We start from the raw sequence: 21533 nt of genomic DNA, 5'->3' as shown, positions 1-21533 counted from the left end.
ATGGATATAGTGGCATAGGCTCTCCCGCTACCTTCCCCATCAATGCCAAGTCAAGCAGCAGTGGGTTGCTCTCCTCCCCCAGATGCATTAAATCAGCGGTGCACCCACCCTTCGCTCCGCAGCAGCAACACGCACCCCTCTTCCACGTGCTCTGCTTCATGGACGAGGCTCAACTTTACCAGCTTGCTCCTTTCCCTTTCTACCTTCCTGAACACAGGAAGCAACCGGCTCTCCCCCGGCTACCTAAGTCGATCCAACAGTCGCTGGGAAAGCAGGAATGTGGCATAGACAAAATGCAGGGCCACAGAAAGCACCTTGCTTCCCACTCAAACTGTGAAGCCCCTCAGTGTTTCATAGCCATCTGCTCCCTGAAACAATATGGGAAGGTCAAAGTTGCACTGCTGCACGTTATTATTGCTCAGAAAAAATCAAGCAGCAGTGTTCATTGATTTATCAAGGAAGAGAGGCAACAGCTTTCACGGTTGTACACAGTATATATTTTTAACCTAAGCCCCCCTGGAGGTAGACACACCAGGATCATGCGTGGGAACCCTGCATAGGGGCCAGGAGCAAATCCTTGTGCTGGCAGAGGGCCAGACATCACCGTGCCAGGATGGCAAGCCCCGGGCGCACACAGGAGAACACCAGTGAGCCACTAAGGACACCTTAATTTCATGAGGAGAGTAAATGTGTACTCCCCACCTGCTTTATATATGCATGTGCAGAGGAGACAACTGGCAAGTTCAACCTGCCGCCCTTCTACTCGCGTGGGCAGTGAGCTTTCATCTCTGCACTTGACAGCAACCGACTACAGCAAAGTGAGTAGAGGGAAAGAAACTTGAAAGCTAGGAAGCAAGGAGCAGGGAAGTGTTGATGCATGGCACAAAAGGGGAGCAGAGGACTTTCCAGACTAAAAGTTGAGGCCTGAGCTCCTGTAGCTGCTTGGCTGGCTTCAGAAAGGGAGACAGCTCCTCTGACATACTCCACAGTGTTTGTACACGAGGTGTCTGCTTGCCTCTTACTGATTTGAAGGCTAAAGGAGTCCCTAATGGCCATCTGGCCTAACTTTGTCCACAACAAGGGAATTTTGCCCACACAGAGTCAGTTCCACTTTTATTTAGAAGATATTCCGCTTATTACCCTTCTGCTAGTGAGCCAAGTGTCTCCAAACAAAAGGAGCAAAGGACAGAGGGACTTACTAGAGTTGGTGAAAATCCCAGTTAATCCTCAGCCCTAATTAATCGTTCGTCCCCTCTTCCACCGGTGGATGTAGCTCTTGCTCTCTCCTGAATGCACTGTCCTCTTTGACATCCACATTTCAAAAAGAGGAAGACCTTTGCCAAAAGAAACCTAGGCCACTGCTGCAGATTAAGGAGGAAAAGCCCCAGCTGATGCAAGGCCAGCAGTGTTAAAACTACAAAACGCTCCATGGTCTCTCAAATACTGCATGTGAGCTGAGGCAGGAGAGTAATCCAAAAGGGTATGGCATCACACAGCTGGCTACACCTGCGGTTTGAAGGTACACTTGGATGTTACTATCTAGTTTGAAATACATACAACCCTGTCCTGAATTTCCTTGCCTAGGAGCGGACCGAGCCTTGCTCTTGTCATCTCAGGAGCTCCTATTCAGAGACAGCTGGAAATGGGTCCCCCCCAGCTCTTTTTCAGAGAGGGAGGTGGGCAGCAGAGAGTAAAAACCAGAACGCGTACTTCATTATGTGCTGGTTAAAAGCGTTTTCCTTCCGCATGGGCGGCAGGGGTCCTGCCAAGCCCGAATGTGCTTTACCCCCATCTGTATGTTAAACAGGTACAGATGGGGAAAGGCTGGAAGGTCAACGTTTGAGATGCTTTCTTGGTTACAATAAGCACATGCTCTTAAAGCTTGTCACATGGCCCGCAGCTGCAATGCTACTTTCATAGCCTGCTATCTCAATCTTGGCCTTGCAGAAAGGATACGGCACTCGCACACCTGCTCTTCAACCACCAGCGCCGGACTTAAAGTGAAACAGGAATTCTGCAAGAGCAAACTCCTCTACCACCAATGCACCCCAGTAAAAACTTTTTAAGGGGTTGCTCTGATTAAGAGCAGACCCAGTCGCATGGTTGCTCTGCAGTGAGGGGAACCGAGGGCAACCACACTATCACAAATTCCCCTGTTTGTCCTCTCTAAGCCACCCCTCAGGATAGCTCTTTCCCATCACTCGGTTCAGCACTTTCTCCAAAACCCCACAATTCACATGGCAACACCATCTCCTTGGAGAAGGAAAGCAGAACAAAGCCATCGAGAGCAAAGCTACAGCCCTGGCTGAACACAGAGATGCACAGAAGACTGACAGAGATCAGTAGAGGAAAAAAAGGATGGTTGTTTCCTAATTATACTTTCATTTTAAATGAAGAAGCGTTGGGGTGAGGAGCTGCAGGAGAACTGCCTCAGTCAGCAGAATGAAAGACAGCCTCTGTGACTAGCTTTCAGATAAGACATCAAGAAGCTGATAGCTCTCCAAGACCCTGAGAAACCACACTTACAAAAATATACACAGGAGATTCGTTTTGGAAAGTCTGCATGGGAAAGGCATTTGGCAGACAAGAAAGGATCAGAAGCTCTTCCAAGAAAAGTGTCTCCATGTACTTTAAAGTCACAAATCAAACCAGTTGTGCCTTGAAGCTTCAAATTTACTTTCCTCTTTTGTCCTCCTCATTGCAGGCTGGTGCCTTGGATTGCTACTGAGTGGTTTGGTGGGTCACACCATGGAATTTATAGACTGCAGACTTCTGCTGGACACAGCTAAAAATCACCGTGAAGCCTCAGTGACTGGCCTTCTTAAAATACTTAAGTTGAATTGCCAGGGCCTGTAGTGCTTAAGATGCCTGAAGCTTCCAGACTCCCAGGGGAAGTTTATACAATGGCATTTATAATGGCAATTGAACATCTCGGGAACACCACACACCACTTGCAAAGGACAAGGCGGTGGGGAGAGCAAGATGCTAAAGAGCCCGAGTCGCGTAAAAAGCTCTTCTGAGAATATTGGAAATTTTTGGCATGCTCAAGCATGGTCAACACATATTTGTTCTACATATTATATAGTCGTGTTTAATGTGAAATCCGTAATTACAGCAAAACATACCCTCTGTATGGGAAAAGTAATAGTTACGGGAAACTTTGCAAAGTCGCTAGCTCAAGATGCTTGCTGAAGAAGGACCAACTGGTAATATACTATACTACTACAGCAATGCTGGGGGATGAGAAAGAGGGCTTCCAACCAGAGTTCTGAATTCCTCTGTATTGTGTTAAAATATTATTTAAGCTAGTGACACAAGTATGGCACTCAAAAGCCAGGATATTTTAAAATGCAGCTACATTTCTCCTGCACTGTATGCCAACCCATGGCAAACAGTACCACTCTGTACATAAAGAGCTGCCATTTTACTCTCTTCTAAATCCCTCCTTAAACCTGTCTCTTTCACAATATATACAAAACAGCCCTGCGCAACTTGGGTTGGGAAACCATAAATTATAAAATTCTCATTTTCTGTGATTTGCTCAGATTGTACCTAGTGAGATGGAGCTCTGATTTTTGGGGCATCCCTAGATGGCATCATAAAAAGACAAAAAAAACCCCAAACACCTATGAACAAAGCATTTGAAAGTCTGGAAACTTCTGAGCTAAATTCCACAAGCAGCTCTCTCTCTTAGCATGCCCTGTCCCCAGGATAGCCCTGTCCCTGTAGCCCAGCCATAGTTACCCTTACGCTACATTAGTACTTTTCTACTATAACATGTGTCCTCACAACAGCAGCTTGTTAGTCACTTTAATAAGGATTATTGACTACGTCAAGAGCCATTTACCTAGAAACCCTCCCAGCAGGAGTCAGCTTCACTACTCTGTTTTGTCTACCACCTGCAAGTCAAACCCTTCTCCCAGATTTCCATTATGTCAGGTAAGGGATAATGTCTTCATGTCACACACTTCATATAGGATCCTCAGGGTATCTATCACTGTCTAGATAGACACTATCTACTACCACTACCACTCCACTACCCTCTCCAGGCAGACCACAAGCAATTCTTGCCTGTCTTCTTTGTCCCCTGTTTTGATCTGGGCTTGGTACTCATCCAGATGCCATGACCACTAGAACCATGTTTTCGGTGACAGTTCCAGCTGAAGGCCGAGAGTGCTTCAGCTTGGTCGGCGTTTTTTTTATAGCTTCTAAAAACCTCCTGTTCCACAAAGTTCACAATGAGCTGAATGAAAGGCACTTCAAATATTCGGGTAACTGTCCTGTGATACAGAAGAGACAGGCTGAAGTATGGCAGGGGTTGTTTGCAGAATCTACACTCACATTTCCAGAATTCTGAATACTTTGCTACAAGTTATATTTTACAGGTCCTCTATTTTTAAATGTGCTATTTCAAATTATTTTTATATCTACAATGAACTAAAGATTGCTTTACAAGGAGAAGGAACCGTGTTTTCATTTGTCCCAGGTTTATTGTCTTGAAGAGCAGTTATACTTGCACAGTTTTTCATAAATACCTACTGCTGCTTCAGTACCTCCATTCAGGGGAGGATCCAGACCCGCATTTCCGAGCAGCTGGGGCACCTCTGAAAACCCACTGCTAGCTGACAAGACAGCAGCAGATCCTCAGATCTGGGACAAATTTGGATGAGCCATAGCATAATGTTCTTGGCTGGGGAGAGCAGTTACCTGCTTCTCAGTCAAAGGACAACCTTCAGGATCACCTGTTCCAGTTTATACCAATCCACCAGTGACAATTGCTCCCTGACAGATGAACACAAATGAAAAAACAAACAAACGAAGAAACAATCTCCCTTTCATAAGGTAATGGCATCTGTGGATAGATACTGCAAGTAATTGACATTATATTGCAGTCTTCCTTTGCAGAGGAGCCAGCTGTCCCAGGCAACTCACTGGACTAAGCAGACAGCAGCTATAGCTCACAGGGTAGCTGCAGCAGTAAGAACTGTGTTTATAAACATGCTTGTGGGAATACCTTGAAGAAGTTTAACTCCTGGTAAACTTGGGAAATGCCCTACATAGCTCATCAGAGGCAGAAGTACTGTAGCAACAGAGCAGTGAGACTCATTTGTAAGAGGGTACTAATGTGGCAGTCCTTCCTTGTTCTATACTATTTCAAGAAAGAATGTTTCTCATCTTTCAGGCTTTTTGTGCTTCTAAAAGCTTAGGACAGGAGTAATAGCTCAGTCAGATGCTACCTGCCATTTGCTCAAACAGCTTTGCCAGCACATGGTAGATCTACACAGCAGGACAAAGGCAGTGCAGCCATGCATGGTAGTGCAATCCAGCTAAAGATAAGGGTGATGGCACCATCCAAGACAACAAAGCAGCCAGAAAAATTCTCCAGAAACCTGGAGACAAAGACCCTCCCCTAGCTGGTACTGCAGACTAAAGGGCATGCTGCTCTGTCCTCACTTCTGCTGCCACGTGTGCTTTTGCTAGCACACTTTGTCCAATGCATTGGCACATCCTCCTTTTAACCATACCGCTGTACCCTCAGTGCAACCAGCAGCCTGTGCCAGGGCTGCAGTCCCAGCAGATCATGCTGCCTGCTCAATCTTGTCATGTAGCAACTCCACCTTGTTTTACCCCAGCTCTCCCGAGAATCATCAGCTGTATTTCCTCCAAAACTCTTCTGTCAAACCTAGGTTTGAACGTCAGTGCCTGGCAAAGCACTGACAAGCAGGGCTTCCCCAATGCAGTACTGCAACCGCAAGGAAAGCCCTTGCAGACTGCGCACAGCCTCCGAGGGAAGCTGCCACTAGCCCTGTAGGACTTGCTGCTACGTCATCAGTGATGACAAAGGCAAACCAAGTCAACTCAAGCACGCAGCCCTCTCAGACCTCACCCCCCGAGCCATGCCACCTTAACATTTGATTTCGAATCAGTGCTTTCTGATTCACCTGCAACTTGCAAACGCCAAATGCAACTCCATAGGCCAACAAATAGCTCACACTGCAGAAAAACAACTGCTCCCCCAAAGCAGCCTCATGCTCCTCCTTCACAGGCAACCAAGAGTGGTCAGGAACCCCGGGGTACTTTCCGCTTCACTGCTGCTAAGAAGTGAATATAGCCAAGGGACAGAGAAAGAAAGGTGGGGACTTGGCTCCTCTCCTTGGGCAGCAGGGCAGTACAGATTTGCACAAAATTTGTTCTACTGGATAGGTGCTGCTCCACCCCCAGCTGCACCGGTTTCACTGAAAGAAGTCTAAGATGACCAGTTATGCCATTTTCTGTTTTCTAGAGCATACGTTTCTCCTATGCAGGGATAAGGGTACTATACTAGCAGAAGGGACAATGCCATGAGTGTCCTGTCCTGGTTTCAATTCCTGGTCCTGGTTTCCTTGTTCCCCCATGATGACAGGAGCTGGAAGTGCACTCAGGCCCTGGATCCAGAGGGGCGGAGGTTGGGGTGAGGAGGGAAGGAGGAAAAAGACAAGAGAAAGAGGAGGACACATTATGCTCCTGAGCAATTCCTGCTATTCAGTTAACCAACCGTTGGGTTGTGTCTCGGTTGCAGAGGACAGGAAGGAGGACAGCAAGTCATCCATCACATGTTCCCTCACCTCTCCCCACTCCCCTCAAATCCTCACCCTTATCCTGAAAGATTGCAGTGTGATATGATTGTAAACAGTTAAGGATTCCTCCAGTGCTAAGCCCACTACAAGCTGGGCCCACCCCCTCCCCCATTATGTACAATACATTCACCAACAACAGAAATTTATTTAAAAAGGCAACAGGTTAAATTCTGTAAACTGGATCCAGCTCCAAAACACACACGTTAATACTACAAGTAAAATTCCATCATCATCTTCTTCCACCCTGAAAAATATACCTGAGTTTAGCAGTCAATGAAAGTTTCCGCCCCCACCCCTGCCCTCCCCACCCAAAAAATCCCTCAAACCCTGAACGAGACGCAGTCTCCGGTCACAGAAAGCCACTAGTTTGCGATGCTCGCCCTGCGGTGGCGAGCCAGCTGCTCGGCTGGCTGGGGCCCAGCACCGCTCCAGGTTTCCAACACAAAAGCCGTCGCGGCACCATGTTCCATGGACCCAGGAAGCTACATGCTGCTTGGGCGAGGGGAGGGTGGGAGGAAGGCCTGCCCCTCCTCCCCCTTGTCCAAATCAGGTGTGGCTTTCGTCTTCGTGAGGTCCTTCCTTCCTTGGACTAGCTCTGGAAGAGGAAGAACAAGAGTTGGAGGCTTTCACTGGCAGCTTTAGAAAGGAATAACCTCAGGATTGCATGCCACCGGTTCAAAGCTAGCACTATTGGACCACCTAGGTTACGTTTTAGGGTCAGCTAAGACTATAGAGACATTCCCAGCTCCTCTACAGAGCAGTAGTTTACTTCCTAGCCTCCTCCAGTGCTTCCCACTCTCATCCAACACTTCACCCCTTCAACTGGTGGGAAGGGAAAGATTCGCATTTCAACTCTGCTCTCTCCAGCAGCCCTTACTTGATCCAGAGGCAACGCTGATGGTTTTTGTGGCGTCAGATCTTCCCGGGACATGGTTGCTGTAGGCATCTTCGGGAAGGGAACTTGAGCCTGATGCATTTGCATTCTGGAGCCAGGTTGAATGGAGAGAGTTTTAGCACATGAACATCAAGAGCAAATCCCATCTACTGGGTTGAATGCATACATACAACATTCGCATACAAGCATGCATGGTGTGTATTCTTCTTTCTGTCTTCCCCCCAAAACACCACCTTTAATCCATGCCACCCCTGCAACGGCTTAGTTGTAAGCCAAGCTCCCTGAATACTTGAAGAAGTATGCTGGGACTGTGACAAAACAGTAGCAGTCGAAGCACATTTATAAAATCTGAACAGGGAATTTTTGCAGTAGCAGAATTTTCCTCTTGGGAATAAAATGTGATATGCACAACCTCAGTGAGAAGTAATTTTCTGTGAGGGAAATTTGAGACAGAGAGGAAGGGCAAAGCAAGAGGAGGGGAAAAAGGGGGCAACATTAAAGTAAAGGAGTTCATAACTTCAGTTAACTACTCTGCCCCGCTATGAGAAAGTTGCAATAAAATTCTTGCAAAGAAAACAGTAAGAGCTCATTTGATTAAGCAATGCACAGCCCTGGACAACACATTAATGAAACGCTGTCAGATAAAACAAAGCACTGTTGTGGGGATGAGATGGATGGGACAGGCTAACAGGTCTCCACGATGGCTATTGCTACTTGTTTTTAAGGAGCTGCGACAAGACTCTCTCCAGCTTACAGAAAGGTCTAAGACACCTTTTACTCCAAGGGTCTAAGAGTCATCTGTTAGCCTCTCAACAGCACTTGCCATCTCCCCTGACTTCAATCCACGTCCTTTCAAGGGTATCCAACACTTATCGTCACCCAGGCATCACCCCCTCCCGCCTTGCCTTCTCGCAGAAAACACGATCTTACCCCGAGGGTCTATACAAGTCCTGGGGTGGCCCCCCCATGCCACCTCCGCTGCCTCTCTGCTCCATCAGCAAGGCCTGAAAGTGACCTACGTTCTCCTCCCGGCAGCGGTAGAGGGGTCCCTCCTGAGAGAGGCCGTTGGCCTGGCCGGAGGCTGGGTGATGAGACAGGTGAGCATTCATGGGCGATCCATATGTCCTGGGCTGGAAATGACTGGCAGGATGCCGGGATGCATAAGGAGAGCCAGTCTGTAGCATCACCCCGTGAGGAGGGAAAGCTGATGGGCCGAATCCCATCCCCGAGCCCAGGTGCGGTGGGGGTGCTCCGTAGAGGAACTCCCCCGCTGCCACCGAGCTTTGCCTCTTTGTGGCTGCGTTGTGGTTGTCCAAATCAAGAAACTCTTTGGGACTCTCCGGTCTTTCCTGGGACTCCTCGGACTTCTCATCTTCAGGCCCCAGATCCTGCCCGTCGCTCAGAGAAACCTCTTTGGCACTCGCTACGTCCATGCGGTTGGGAGAGGCCAGGGCGGCGCTCAGTGCCTCGCAGCCCTGCAAGCCGCTGGCGGACCCCCGGTCAGGGAAAGGGGGTCTGGCTAGGGGCGGGTGGGCAGTGGGGTGCCCGCTGGGGCTGGCCTGGGGGTGGAGAGGCCTCTGCCAGTCCGAGTAGCCCTGCGGACAGGCGTAGTAGGGCGGTCGCTGGTAGTGGTGGTAGGAAGGCTGAGGCTGGGGCTGGTAGGGGTAGGGCATGCCCTGGGGGGGCCGGTACCGGGGGAAGACGCCGGGGTGGGTGCTGCTCGGCTGGAAGCCCCGCGGGGGAAAATGCTGGGGGTGGGAGGCAGGAGGAGGCGGCTTCCCCCCCATCACGGGGCCAAACCCCTGCAGGCCTGGGTTGATGTGGTACCGCCCGGCCGAATTCGGGTATTCCAGACCGGGCATGTAGAGAGGGTGGAACTGGTTGGGGGCGGCCCCCATGGAGCTGGCGTCCATGACGGGGAGGCCACTGCCCTGCCCCATGCAAGGCACGGCTGCTTCAGACAGAGCTTTACCCCCGCCGCAGAGGGGCTTCTCCAGCAGGTTGGCGGCTAGTCCCTTCCCCTCGGTGGTGGCCGCCGGCCCCTCACCCGCTGCCCCATTCTCAGGCAGGGGACCCGCTCTCTCGGAGGTGGGCACCAGGTCCCTCACGCAGCCCGGGCCACCGGTGTAGCCACCGTCCGCTGGCCATGCGCCCTTGCCCTGCCCTGCCTTCAGGTCACCCTTCACGCCGGAGCTGTCCCCCTCCCCGTCCGGGGGCAAGGCACGCCTGGTGCACTCCATGGGCAGCGGGGGCTTGGGATGAGGTAGGAGTTTGGCGTAGGCCCCGTCGGGAATGCCAATGCACTGAGCCTTCTCGTCCACGCCTGCTGGCGGCTCCACTGGAACGAGACGGGGGGAGAAAAAGTCACACATCAGTCTAATTTCGGAAATAGGCCCTCCCTACCTGACACATACACACCCTACTCATGCTCACCCAAAGCACACATGCCAAACACTAATTCCTGCCAGCTTAAGCAGGTTTATGAAAGTAGCCTCTCATCATCCTCTTTTGCTGCTGACCCAAAGTTGCTGGGCAGCTCTGTCTGACAAGTCCCTAACATCTGGATGGAGAAAGCACCCCACTTTCTAAACTATGCAAATGGAAGAGAATAAGGAGTGACTTTCTAAAGCCATGAAGGTCCTTCCATTGAAGGCTTCAAAGTACATGCTCCAAAGCCTACAAAATCCTGTCCTCTACTCAAACCTCTCTACAGGACTGTTGGAGCATGGCACCAGGACAACTGCTCTTCTGTGGGGCTGCAGCCTCCCTCCCACACCCATCACACAGCCTTCCCTTCAGAGACCTTTAGCAATTCTGAAGTGCATTTTTGCAAAGTTGGGTAACGTTTAGTGGCTGCTTCTTTTAAAAGAGCTCTTTTAAAAACTACTCATGAGGTTGCACCTGTCTTGGAAAGATGGCACACATGGACTGAACCCTCAAGGCACAGGCACACTGTAGTTTGTAAGCCGCTGATAAATCACACCTCCACCGGAGTAACATTGCACACATGGGTTTGGTCTGACACATGGATGTGCAGAGGCTGCCTAATGGAGAGGCAGAGTTAGGAAATACCGCAGTGGTGTCCACATGACAGCAAGATAAGAAGCTGCGGCTATGGCAGCTTGATTTCAGTCTGTGTTTCCCCTTCTGGTCCACAAACCCCACTTGCCCACAGCTTGGTCAGAAGCAGTACCACACACCGAGATGCCGTGGAGCCGATCGCAGCCATATTTTAACCAACTGTGATTTAGAGATGCGACTACTTTGCCCTGCAATCACTCAACATCCTCCCCCGGTCTCTGTTCTATATCCAGCACAGTTAAATGATGATGACTTTTAAGCAATGCCACACAAGGAAAGAGTTTCCTCTTAGTGCAAAGCACACGAGGGATTGATAAAAGATTCAAGGGGTTTGATCTCTAGTTTACCAGCTAGAATTAATGAAAAAAAAAATTTTTTTTTGATCTCTGGGGTTTTTTGATCCCTACTTTAGGTTTGTTTTATTTTTAGTTTTTTTTTTTTTTTTGATCTCTAGTTTACCAGCTAGAATGAATTAAATTCAACTAGAAAGAAACTTGTGATGGCACACATGACAGGCTGCCATCCCACCTGAACTGACACGGCTGCTCAGGGGCCTTCGGGCAGTTCTGTTGTGTGAAGATTTTGAAATATTAAACTCACAAGGCACATGTGCATTTCAGAGAAGCTGTACTAACATATACTCAAAGGAGTGTATTTAAACCATTTATTCACATAATGTCTTCTTTCCTTACCTAACTCTCTGTAGCTCCAATTTTTATATTAACTCCAAGTGAGCTCTAGAAGCATCACAGTCTATGCTTTGCATTTGCACACCATGGCAAGCTGATAGCTTGCAGGTATAGCTGGGGAAGAGGGGACCTCTGGCAGGCTACAGTGAAACAAAACAATCTTAGAAAAATCTAAGTGATAGCTGGAGCAGAAAATATATTCCAATTCAGATTAAAAAAGACATGCATAAAAAAGGTGTATCCCACAACTATTTAATCAAGAATTTAATTCTTTTCTAGAAAAAAACCCTGCTTTTGTTGCTGAGTCTTAGCCACTGCTTAAAATTGACTCCATTAAGTCTGAAAGTCAGGGTGCAATTTTTGCTTCTCCAGTGGCGCAAATCCAAACAAAACCACATTTGCAGATGCAGGTTTTGTGCATCTGCAAGACAGTTAAACTTTGGGACCCTACAAGTATGGAGCCCAAGAGCAACAAAGCTGGCCTGGGGGTGCTCCCTCGCCCTCCTCACAACCATACTCCGGTGGGAAGAGGGTCTACCCCGGCATGGGAAACGGTGATGCTGTGCAGTGGGCAGGAGGGATGCCTGGCAGCAAGCAAAGGTGCTGGCAGGGAAGGTCAAAGGCTACAGGCAGGGGCTGCCGCATTGGCAGGCAGGTGCTTGAGGGGTTACCTTGGTTGCTCTCTGGCTCCATGGTCTGACTGGTGGGATCCTGCGAGCTCCCGTTCCCCACAACGGGTTTCGGAGGCTGCACACCGGTAGCGGAGGCAGCGTGAGCCAGCTGGGGAAAGGGTCCGGGGAGGTGCGGCGGGGGTGGCTGGCGAGGGTGGTAAGGCACACCCGGCGGGCACACACGGGAGGACAGCTGCTGCATGGCGATCATCTCCGGGCTGTCCATCATGGAGTCCCCGCCCTGGCACCCTCTTTGAACCTGAGGTGGTGCCCCAAACAGAGCGGCTGGCGGCTGTGGCATCCTCTGGCCGGTGGCTTTTCCAGGCGGTCTGATATACCCTGAGGGAGGCACCCCGTGAGGTAGGAAATTTGATTGCTCGGTCCACTGGCTGGGAGGCAGTGGCGGCCTCATGGCCCGGGGGTCCATCATATGACCCAGGGCGTGGGGCTGGAGCGAGGGTCCTGGCCCCATGGGCGCCTTCTCCTCCGGCCCCACAGCACCCTGGCTGGCAGAACCATGGCTGCCGTTCCACAGGGCCGGGTGCGCGCGGTTCAGGTACTTGTAGGGCCGGTACATGTGCCCCGGGGGGACCTCCGAGCCTTCCGGCGGCCTCACGGGGGGCCCGTTGTGCCTTGGGGGAAGGAAGCCCTGCTGGAACTGGGCTGGCGGGTAGACGGCATCAGGCGGGGGGCCGCTCATGCGCCCCAGCTGCAGGGCACCCGGCCGGGGGCCGAGGCTGGCGACGTGGGTCGGTCCTGCGCATGCCTGCTTCTCCGGGGCGGCCAACCTGTGCCCGCGGTGCTCGCTCAATCCCACAGCCGGCTGGGGAGGAAGGAGAGAGAGAGACGGGGTGGGTCTCGGTGAGAGCTGCCGCACCAAAGAGCAGAGCAGACCTGCAGGTCCTGGGATGCTGGATCCCTTGGCTGCAGCGTTTCTTACCTGCATGGCAAAGTGCTGGTGCTGCTGGACCGGGTCTCCGGGATGGGGCTCAGGCACTCGTGGTGAGCCGTACAGTTTCGTGGGATCCGATCCGCGCAGGGGACCAAACGTTCCTGGCACGGCTGGTCTCTGGGGGATGGGGAGGGGTGCGGGAGGGAGAAATAAAAGAAGTCGTGAAGCACAGAAAAGCAGCAGAGCTGCTGCAGGTGAGGGGAAGCCAAGGTTGGAGGAACCACACAGATGAGCAGACAGGCATTTCGGAGATACCATGAAAAACCGGTAGTCTCTTTCCTACAAGGTGACACAGCTCCTGTGCCAAAGCCAGTATCTCACACCTCAGCCACGCGCCCCTGCGCTCAAGGTTGCAATACACTCAACTTGCCACCCAGCTACTTGGGAGCAAGCAAGAAGACTGGAGGGGACAGTGGTTCGCTCCAAGGAGGGGAGCGGACCACAACAGTATGCAAGCAGGACGACAGGGGAACATGCTGGATTTCCTTCAACATACTTGTTGCCTCCAGCAATCCTACTGTCTCCCACTATCTGCATTGCAGGAATCACTCTAAACATTTTGTTTGGTCCCTAGCTAAAAGGGCAAGGGGTAGCCTGGATCTCAGAGGAGCAGCTGATACACCACACCAAAAGACATCACTGGTTAAAATGGAAAAGGCAGTGAAGAATGGGTGAGGAACAGAGGGGAGGCAGAACAGGTGGCATTCAGAGAAATGTTGGGCTAAAGGGAGGTCACTGCTGCAGTCCAGGGTGGCCTTGTGTTTGATTTCGTTTACTGCTTTTATAAATACTCAAGGCATGAAATGCAGTAATACACAGATGGCACAAAGTTACCAGGCATCTGTAAACAATTGAAACAAAAGAAGACAGGCTTCTTCAGCATCATAAACTGGAGGTTAAGAGAGGAAATGTGACTGCTTTCCATGCATAACGGGGTAACTCTCCAAGAGAGAGGAGAACTGGGGGAGCCAGGGCTGGCGCAAGCCCCTATGGGGACATGCTGGCCATAGGAAACATTAGGAGACTGTTCACAGCTAGTGTGGCAAAGACTGAAACTGCACCAGTTTAAATCTAAGGGCTGAAAAGTTTCAGTTGTAGAAACCATAGCCCTGACTCCTTAATCTCTGGGAAAAGGTTCTTGACATGTAGTAGGGATTTCACAGTAGAGAGCTTCATTTCCCTTTACCTCCCTCCCTCCGCAGGCCTGATGGGTGAAGAACAGCAGAAACTGCTCCTTACCATCTGGCCGGGATGTGGCACAGGGCTGGGCATGCCGCCGTACTGCAAAGAGCGAGGGAAACCTCGCCCATTGGAAGGGCCCACATCTCGAGGAGGCTGCGTTGGGTTGCCACTTGGATCCTCTGCAGAGGACGAGGAGAAGGAGGAGGAAGAGGAAGAGGAGGAAGAAGCAGGAGCCCTGGAAGTAGCTCGATATGGTGGAGGTTTTCCTCCATTTTCCAGGCGTTGCTGCCTCTTGCCTGGTCCATCTGGGTCTCGCGACCGAGTCCAAACACTGCCTGTGCTGGAGCGGCCAGTCCGCCGGCTCCTCTTCTCTCGTCTCCCATCTTCTCTGATCCAAAATTCCTCATCTGTGTCTCCATCTTCCCCAGGGAAGTGCTTCATCATTGCTCGGTGGAAACACCTCTCTAAGTTGTAAGCCATCTTGGTATATTCTGCAGTCAAAAAAACCCAACAACATCAGGGACAGAGCCTTATAGAGTGAAACAATTAAGCGTCGTCAGACTTCCTCCATGAGATAAATTATGTGCCCTCCACAAAGTTTCTCTGAGGAAGACTTTTGTTTCTAACTAGTCAACTTTGGTTTACATTCTTAAAACTCGATAAGCAACGCAGCATCAGATTTGTACAGTAACCCCACCAGAGGACAGGCACATGGGCATGACAAAGTATCATTAGCAGCACGGCCTGCACCGTCAGCATTAACTCAGTGTTCCAGCATAGCGCCAAGAATTACATTACGAGAAGCACCGTCTCTGCTCGCAGAGATGCGTGACCTGCACAGTTAGCCAGCAGAGTGCTGAGAGAAGAAACGTGAACTTCCAGCAATGCTATTTGATTACATTCAGAGGTTTTTTTGGACTCGTTCAAATCTCTGCTGTATGCTACAAGACAGAGGAAAAGCAGCAAACATATTTATCCATGTATAGTTTCTAAAGCACTTGCTGACCCTGATGTGAAAGCTATTGCCAACACCAGTGTCCCCATTGCATCGTTTCCATGGGATGGTTCTCCTCAGAGGGGTTCCTACTTTTCATTGGAGTGGATAGGAAGGAAAAGACATGCGAGAGGTGTTTATGATAAGGGCTTGAAGCAAATGACTTTCCAGTTTTTTCCACTAAACTAACCCTGAAGTTCCTCGGGAAACAGACCTCTCCCAACGGCAGTGGGAGGAATGCTTTTACTTGAGGCCCACAGTGACAAGCCGGGTAGCTCTAACTAGTTGCCCTTTCAAGGCGGTGCTGGTGAGACATAGTCTGCAGTGACGACCCACCACATGGGAACTGATTTCTTACCTAAGCAACATGTAGAATTTTAATTGGCATGGCAATTAAACCCACGGTTTCCCATTTGCAGACTTGTGTTGCTCATTCATAGCCAAGGAACCTAAAAACTACATTTTCCATCCAAAGGACTACAAGCCTGGTTCATTCCCTGCTTTTCTGTGATACTCAACAGACACTGGGAGCTAACCAGACTTCAATGCTTTTCAAAGTCTGTGTTAGATATTATGAGAAAAAGGGGCACACAGACACACAAGCACACAAAGGAATGAGCTCAGAAAGAAACAGACTTTCTTCTTTTTGTATGTTCTGCCTTCACCATCTACCAACATGGGAGTCCCTTAGTATGCCATGCCCCAATTCAGCATGACCAAATTATGCTAAAAACCTCGCTAAAACACCATGCCTTGTTACTCAGGAGCTCCTACTCTTTTGTCTGGCCTCCCAAAAATACGCTGAAAGAGAATAACTACAAATCAGTGGGTACAACTCACTACCTGTTGAGTAGGAAGATATCACTGCTTGCTTTGACTGAGCACTGCAAATAGACAAACTTAGCATCTTACTGCTCTTACCACTGCCTTCACCATTGTACTTAAGACAGTTCCTGAACATGGTCTTCATATCACCCACGAATTCTTCCTTGGTGCAGTACTGACCTCCATTCAACTTCTTCTCCATGCTAGAGATGTCCATGGGGGCCTGAAACACAACAAAACCTCCCTTCAGTTACAGCAAGCGTAGCAGGGCTTACACAGTTGCATAGCTAGTTTCCTCACAGAGAGGGGATGGGGAGTGGAGGCTGCTCTCCTGAGAGGCAGCCTCCCACCTTTAGTTTCCTTGACTTGTAAGGCTAGAAGGGACTACTGGAGTCATGCAGTTTGACTACGAGGGTAACACAGCCCACAAAACTTCAAAACACTTCCAAAAAACTGCATCCCGGTCAACAAAACACATCAGTCAAGATGGCTGGACCACTTTCCATACCTTAATGATCTGGTAGTAGTTGGGAGCATATGATTCATCAACAGGCTCCAAGAAGGGCCAAGAGTCCTTGTGAGCCTTTACCACATCTAGAACTGGCAGTAGCAAAAAAAAAAAAGGTGACTGGTTACACACACACGCCCAGGGGAGTATTTCACTTTGAGCAAGTCATGCAAAGGGGAAAGCTGGGGCAGGACTAACCTTTGTACATGGCTGTGAACTCATCATCCAGTTCAAAGCTGTAATGGGAAGCGCAACAGTGAATATGAAGACTGAGGACATATAAGACATGCTTTCGTACTTCATCTTCCCCTTCCTCCCCATGCAGAGTGCCATAATGCTGACAAATAGGCCTCATCACAAACAATCCTCTAGTGTGGACCAAATCCAGATGTTTCTCAGCTTACTCCTCACTGTTCTCCAACCTCACTGCTCCCTCCTCATTCCTGTGAATGATCGCACTCCTCTCCTTCCTGTGCTCACTACTTCAACGCACTCGCGTGCTGCGTGCCCAGCTGCATACTCACAGATCCTTGGTCCTTCGCTCTTCCCTGGTAGGGGAACTGGGATCCAAGTGGGAAAGCTCAGGGGGGAGCTCCTTCCCCTGTGCCAGCAGCCAGGCCCGCTCTTCACGAAGCTTCCTCCTTCTGGCCCGTTCTGCAGTGGGGAGGGGGGAGAGGTGGAAAACCATTCAGCACTCCTTGTCAACAACATCTTGCAGGGAAAATGAAGGCAGCTTCTGCAACTCTCAAGAACTCCAGTGAAACGTTCTTGTTCTTTCAGCAAAAGCAGCAACAGCAGAGGAGGTGAGAATACAGCGCACCATCCACACGCCTCTTCATTTTCCCTTGACTTCACAATCAATGAATTTGAAGCATTACTGTGATACAGATGCTCCCCTAGGCAGCTTCCAAATTCCTGACTATGGTGTGGTACAGAAAGAGAAGTTCAACACACAGACCTAGGCATAGATCAGCACTATGGAAAGAGCTGGCTTGTTAAGTTACCATCCTTCAGATGCTTCACCTCAGCCAGGTGAACTCAAGGCAGCTGGTTTTGCACCAAAGTGGATGAAGAGCAGTGCCAAGGGAAGGGTGAAGTTCTACCAGTTGGGTGACAATGAGTAACTGGGGTCATCAATATCCTCCACCGCCACAGCTAGCTTTGGGAAGATTGCTCAGGTAGGCCTTCATGGCCAGCAGCCAGAGCGAGCAAGCTGCCACACAGGAGGGCCACTGGGACAGCTTTGGTTTAAGAGGTGAGAGACAGGAAGAAGCAACGCTGGTAATATAACCTGCGGTTTGCAACCAGACAGCTGGCTAACAGATTGCTCCATAATAGAAAGTTTATGGGCTCTTATGAACCTCATTTCCTTTTTCTTATAGGAAATCTGAATTCATTTGACTTGCTGAACACCTGCGGTTGTACCAACTTTCTGTAGGAGCGGAATTCTGTGAAAGTAATGTTCAAGGAGACATGTCACAGGAGTAAGACCCCAGAAAACAGGCCACGTTGGGGAACACCCAGAGTGAAAGAAAGATGGGGGAGACTTGGCTAATACCCTCTAGCAGAGGCTCCATCTTTGGAAAATGCCAAAGACTCAAGAAGCACCAGCTCTGGTGGAAGAGTATTAATTTACTGTCTTACTCTATCAGTCAAAAACAAACTTGGGATGGGGGTTGAGGGCACAGGAAAACTAGGAATAGGTACAAGGTAGGTATTTCCAGGGATGTCCATGGCCAGATATGTCAAAGACTGGTAAAAGAAAATCCAAATTTCCCATTAGAAGACTCTGGGTAGCACTGAAGTTGGGAGGACAGGACTTGCATCTAAGATGTCCTACAGAATCTAACAGCATCTATTATAATATTTAATGATGGGAAGCCCAACATCAAATTGCAGTTAACAGATTATCTGAGTCTGTTCAAGCACAGTTCAGTACTTCATGCTTCTTTCATAAAATCAGCATCACTTAGATGACATTGTAATGGATGTCTAAGTGAGAAAGCCGAGAAAAACATGAGGCAATGATCTGGACAGCAAAAGGAAAATTTCATGGCAACAGCAGCCAAGAGGTAAGGTGATTTTAGAAATCCATCAAGGCCTGCCAAGGATCTGACCTGGTAAACTGACAGGAATCAGGGAGTGCTAACCAGTACCAGAGTGGAGCTCAGCCAGGATTAATGGCAGGTCCCTCTACCACAGCAAGTGATTAATATAGCATGGTAAAGATCACTGGCAGAGCTTGTTATCATCCTGTTGGCCTGGGTTGAGTCCTACCCAGCAGCTTTCAAAATCTAACCAATGCCCTAAAAAGTACCTCAAACAGCTAGGAAGTCATATGTGCGAGGGATAATGTTGGAGCAGCATCTGGGAAGAGAACTGGGAAACTCTAACCTGCTGTTGTAGTAGAAATCTAGAAGGCTGCTTTAACTCATAAGTTCAGTAAAGTACAGATGGGCCCAGCAGGAGGCTCGCTACCTGGGGCGTGAGTTGGAGTGGGGGGGAAGTGAAATCCCAGACTGGAAACAGGAATGTGATCTAAAAACAGGCATACAGTCCAAAACTGAGAAGCAGGTGGAGTGCTGATGAAGTTCATCAGAAAGCAGATATTTCACCCTGTGTTTAACATCACCCCTCTACAGAAGACCTTACAAAATTAATGTTAAATCCCAAACAGACTGCAAAATACAAGAAAATCTTTGTTACCCTAAAATCTCTGTTGACGGATGTCCAGTTTTAACAAGGCTGAACCAAGCAAAACAAATGACTTCATTTTCAAATCACCTTCTGTCCACCATAAGAACCGTCATGAAAGTAAATGGTAATGGAGAGTGTGCTTGGCAGTAAGAAAAGATGGTTAAGAAGCCAAAGTTTTACCTGGATAGCTGCTCTTTCTAGGGATGAAAAATATTGCAGTGATTTAACTGAACAAGTCGGCCATTTAAATAACCTTTCCAAACAGCTTTTGCACCAGCTTAAAAGGAGACTTCTCATGACTTAGCTTAAACTGATTAGGGACAAGTTTAAACTAAACTGAAAGAAACTGCACAAACCAAAATAAAAGCATCTCTGCCAAGAAAAGCATGAACGTATGCTAAATTGGCTTAAAACAGTTTGTTGCCCAATCCCATGCCAGTTTCTTTGAGTGGCTCTGGTGCCTTTGCATCAGATGATGCAGTGATTGCACTTACCCAGAAAAGGACAGGCCTTATACCAAAACGGGACCTTTTTACAGGTACATTTAACTTTGCAGCTTTTCTGGAACTTCAAGATTAATTTTGTCTATACAGATGGAGAATTAAAGCACAGAGAATATGCAATTTGCCAAGGTGAAACAGATATCTGTGGCAGATATGGAAGTTGGATGATTCTCAGTTTAAAGCACCAGATTAGCTAGGACTGGCAACCAGGAATATATGAAGGCCAAGCAAGTAATTGGATTTTCTAAAGGTTAGAAACGTAAGCAGGTAAAAGAAACTATTCTTAGATAACATCTGGTCTGCTACCAAACATCTGGTAGCAGACTGTTTCATCTTGGAAATTTTACAAGGTTTGCATGAACTTAATCTTTTTTCCTTTTCTGATTCTTTATCCACTTAAGAATTCATGATACTGATACCGCCACACATTACCACCACAGTCTTCTGAAGATGTTCAGCCTTTCCCTGGAACTGCAACAGCCCAGCCAGCCACCGCAGCAAAAGCAGCAGATAAAGGAATCCCCGTAAGGGAGGCTGACAGAGAGAAGGTGGTCAGAAATGAGTCCCTTCCCTTTCTCCTCAACGGGGATCCTTGTTGCATCATGCATTGGGCCAAAGGAACCAAATACTATTCAGCGAGAGTAAAGCCAGCTAATCCTGCACACAGGGAAATCCACGAGGAGGCAAGTGGGGAGACAGAAGAGAACTGAGGAACAACATGAATAGCAGGAAAAAAAAAAGTACAGCTGGGGCAAGGGAGAAAATAAGCATGATTTGAGGAAGACTACACAGTTGAAGGGTGCACTACAGAGAACAGCCACCAACACTGAGGGAGACAGGCAAAGGAAAAGAAGCTACAGTCAGACCAATTTATCTGAGGTAAGTGCAAGAAAAGATATCCCCGTTAGCAGGTCTGTCAGGGGAGGAATGCAAATGGCAGATCTTAATTCAAGATCTCAAACCCTGGCTTGGAAAGTTTCCACCCCTGCTTCACACTGGTCGCACATACCTTCCACTGCTTTGACCTTCTCCTCCATCTCTCTCTTCCTCTCCTCCTTTAGCAGCTGTTCCTGCTCCCTCTTCTGCACTGCTATAAGGATTTGGCGCTCCTCTTCTTCCTCTCTGCGCCTCTGCTTCTCCATCGAACTCAGCACGTTTGGGTTTACCTGTGACAAAACGGTGCACCAAAAACTGTAATGCATTGGCTTATTGAAGTCTGAGCAGAGGCACGTTTACTTCGAGCGAGTATTAAAGCATACCTACAATGAGTGGCTGGGGGGAAAAAAAGGATTTATACATATGAGTTCTCAGATGAAAAGCAACATGTAAAGGAAAGTTATTTGTCAAGCAATGAAATCCTACTGATACAGGGACAAAGGAAGGAGAAGTGATGGGTTAGACAAGCTGCCGCTCTGCCAGGGACACACCGCATGTATTTCCCTTCTGGGCAAAGGATTTGGGCTGTTGACACCCCCACACAACACCTCTACCCCTTCCATCTAGCAGAGCCCTGAGTTGCAAGCATGAGCAGAAAGAACTACTCTGCCGAACCTGGCTCTGCTATAAAACAGAGTACTTAGGATAGGAAAAGAGACTGGTACAGCCTTGCATCAAGGTATCATTTGGAGTGTTTTCCTTTCGTGTTCAAAATGAGGCCCACCATATTTCTGTGTGTTAATCTCCCCTGAAATAGCTCTCACTTATTTGTTGGAACAGTTTTCCTGCTGGGTCCCCCAACCAGTTTTCTCATTCAAGGACGCCTGGCTCTTCAGTGCCCCACTTCCTCACCTCCCCACCGCCAGCCGGCGGCAAGGCTGTGTTTGATCCCACTTAGACTGCAGGGTTCCCAGACCAGGCATCGCTTGCTCCTATTTCTCCAATAAAGTGCAAGGTATGTATATGGCAGTGTGGAATTACCT

The 21533-nt window shown here is 49.0% G+C and overlaps 1 protein-coding gene across 3 annotated transcripts in view; it reads right to left on the bottom strand.

The window, feature by feature from the left end:
• Window positions 1-6942: 6942 nt before the first annotated feature.
• The window catches only part of CECR2 (CECR2 histone acetyl-lysine reader), a 98067-nt gene continuing 83476 nt past the window's right edge, over window positions 6943-21533 (bottom strand). For 2 of the 3 annotated variants that reach the window (XM_087765454.1, XM_087765455.1), the window contains 10 exons: window positions 20624-20780; window positions 16939-17068; window positions 16613-16650; window positions 16415-16506; window positions 16003-16129; window positions 14145-14578; window positions 12894-13022; window positions 11954-12776; window positions 8443-9850; window positions 7243-7600 (listed from right to left, as the gene is read on the bottom strand). In XM_087765454.1, the coding sequence (XP_087621580.1) occupies window positions 7390-7600; window positions 8443-9850; window positions 11954-12776; window positions 12894-13022; window positions 14145-14578; window positions 16003-16129; window positions 16415-16506; window positions 16613-16650; window positions 16939-17068; window positions 20624-20780 (3549 nt within the window). In that variant the 3' untranslated portion in view covers window positions 7243-7389. Of the gene's footprint in view, window positions 7213-7242; window positions 7601-8442; window positions 9851-11953; window positions 12777-12893; window positions 13023-14144; window positions 14579-16002; window positions 16130-16414; window positions 16507-16612; window positions 16651-16938; window positions 17069-20623; window positions 20781-21533 lie in introns of those variants that run through there. The other variant, XM_087765456.1, reaches the window with a different exon arrangement.

Source organism: Nipponia nippon, unplaced genomic scaffold (assembly GCF_047370975.1).
Source record: "Nipponia nippon isolate SJK-2023a ecotype South Korea unplaced genomic scaffold, ASM4737097v1 scaffold_3, whole genome shotgun sequence".
Taxonomy (NCBI): domain Eukaryota; kingdom Metazoa; phylum Chordata; class Aves; order Pelecaniformes; family Threskiornithidae; genus Nipponia; species Nipponia nippon.
The sequence above is the reverse complement of the archived record's forward strand: the minus strand, read 5'-3'. Positions and strand labels throughout refer to the sequence as shown.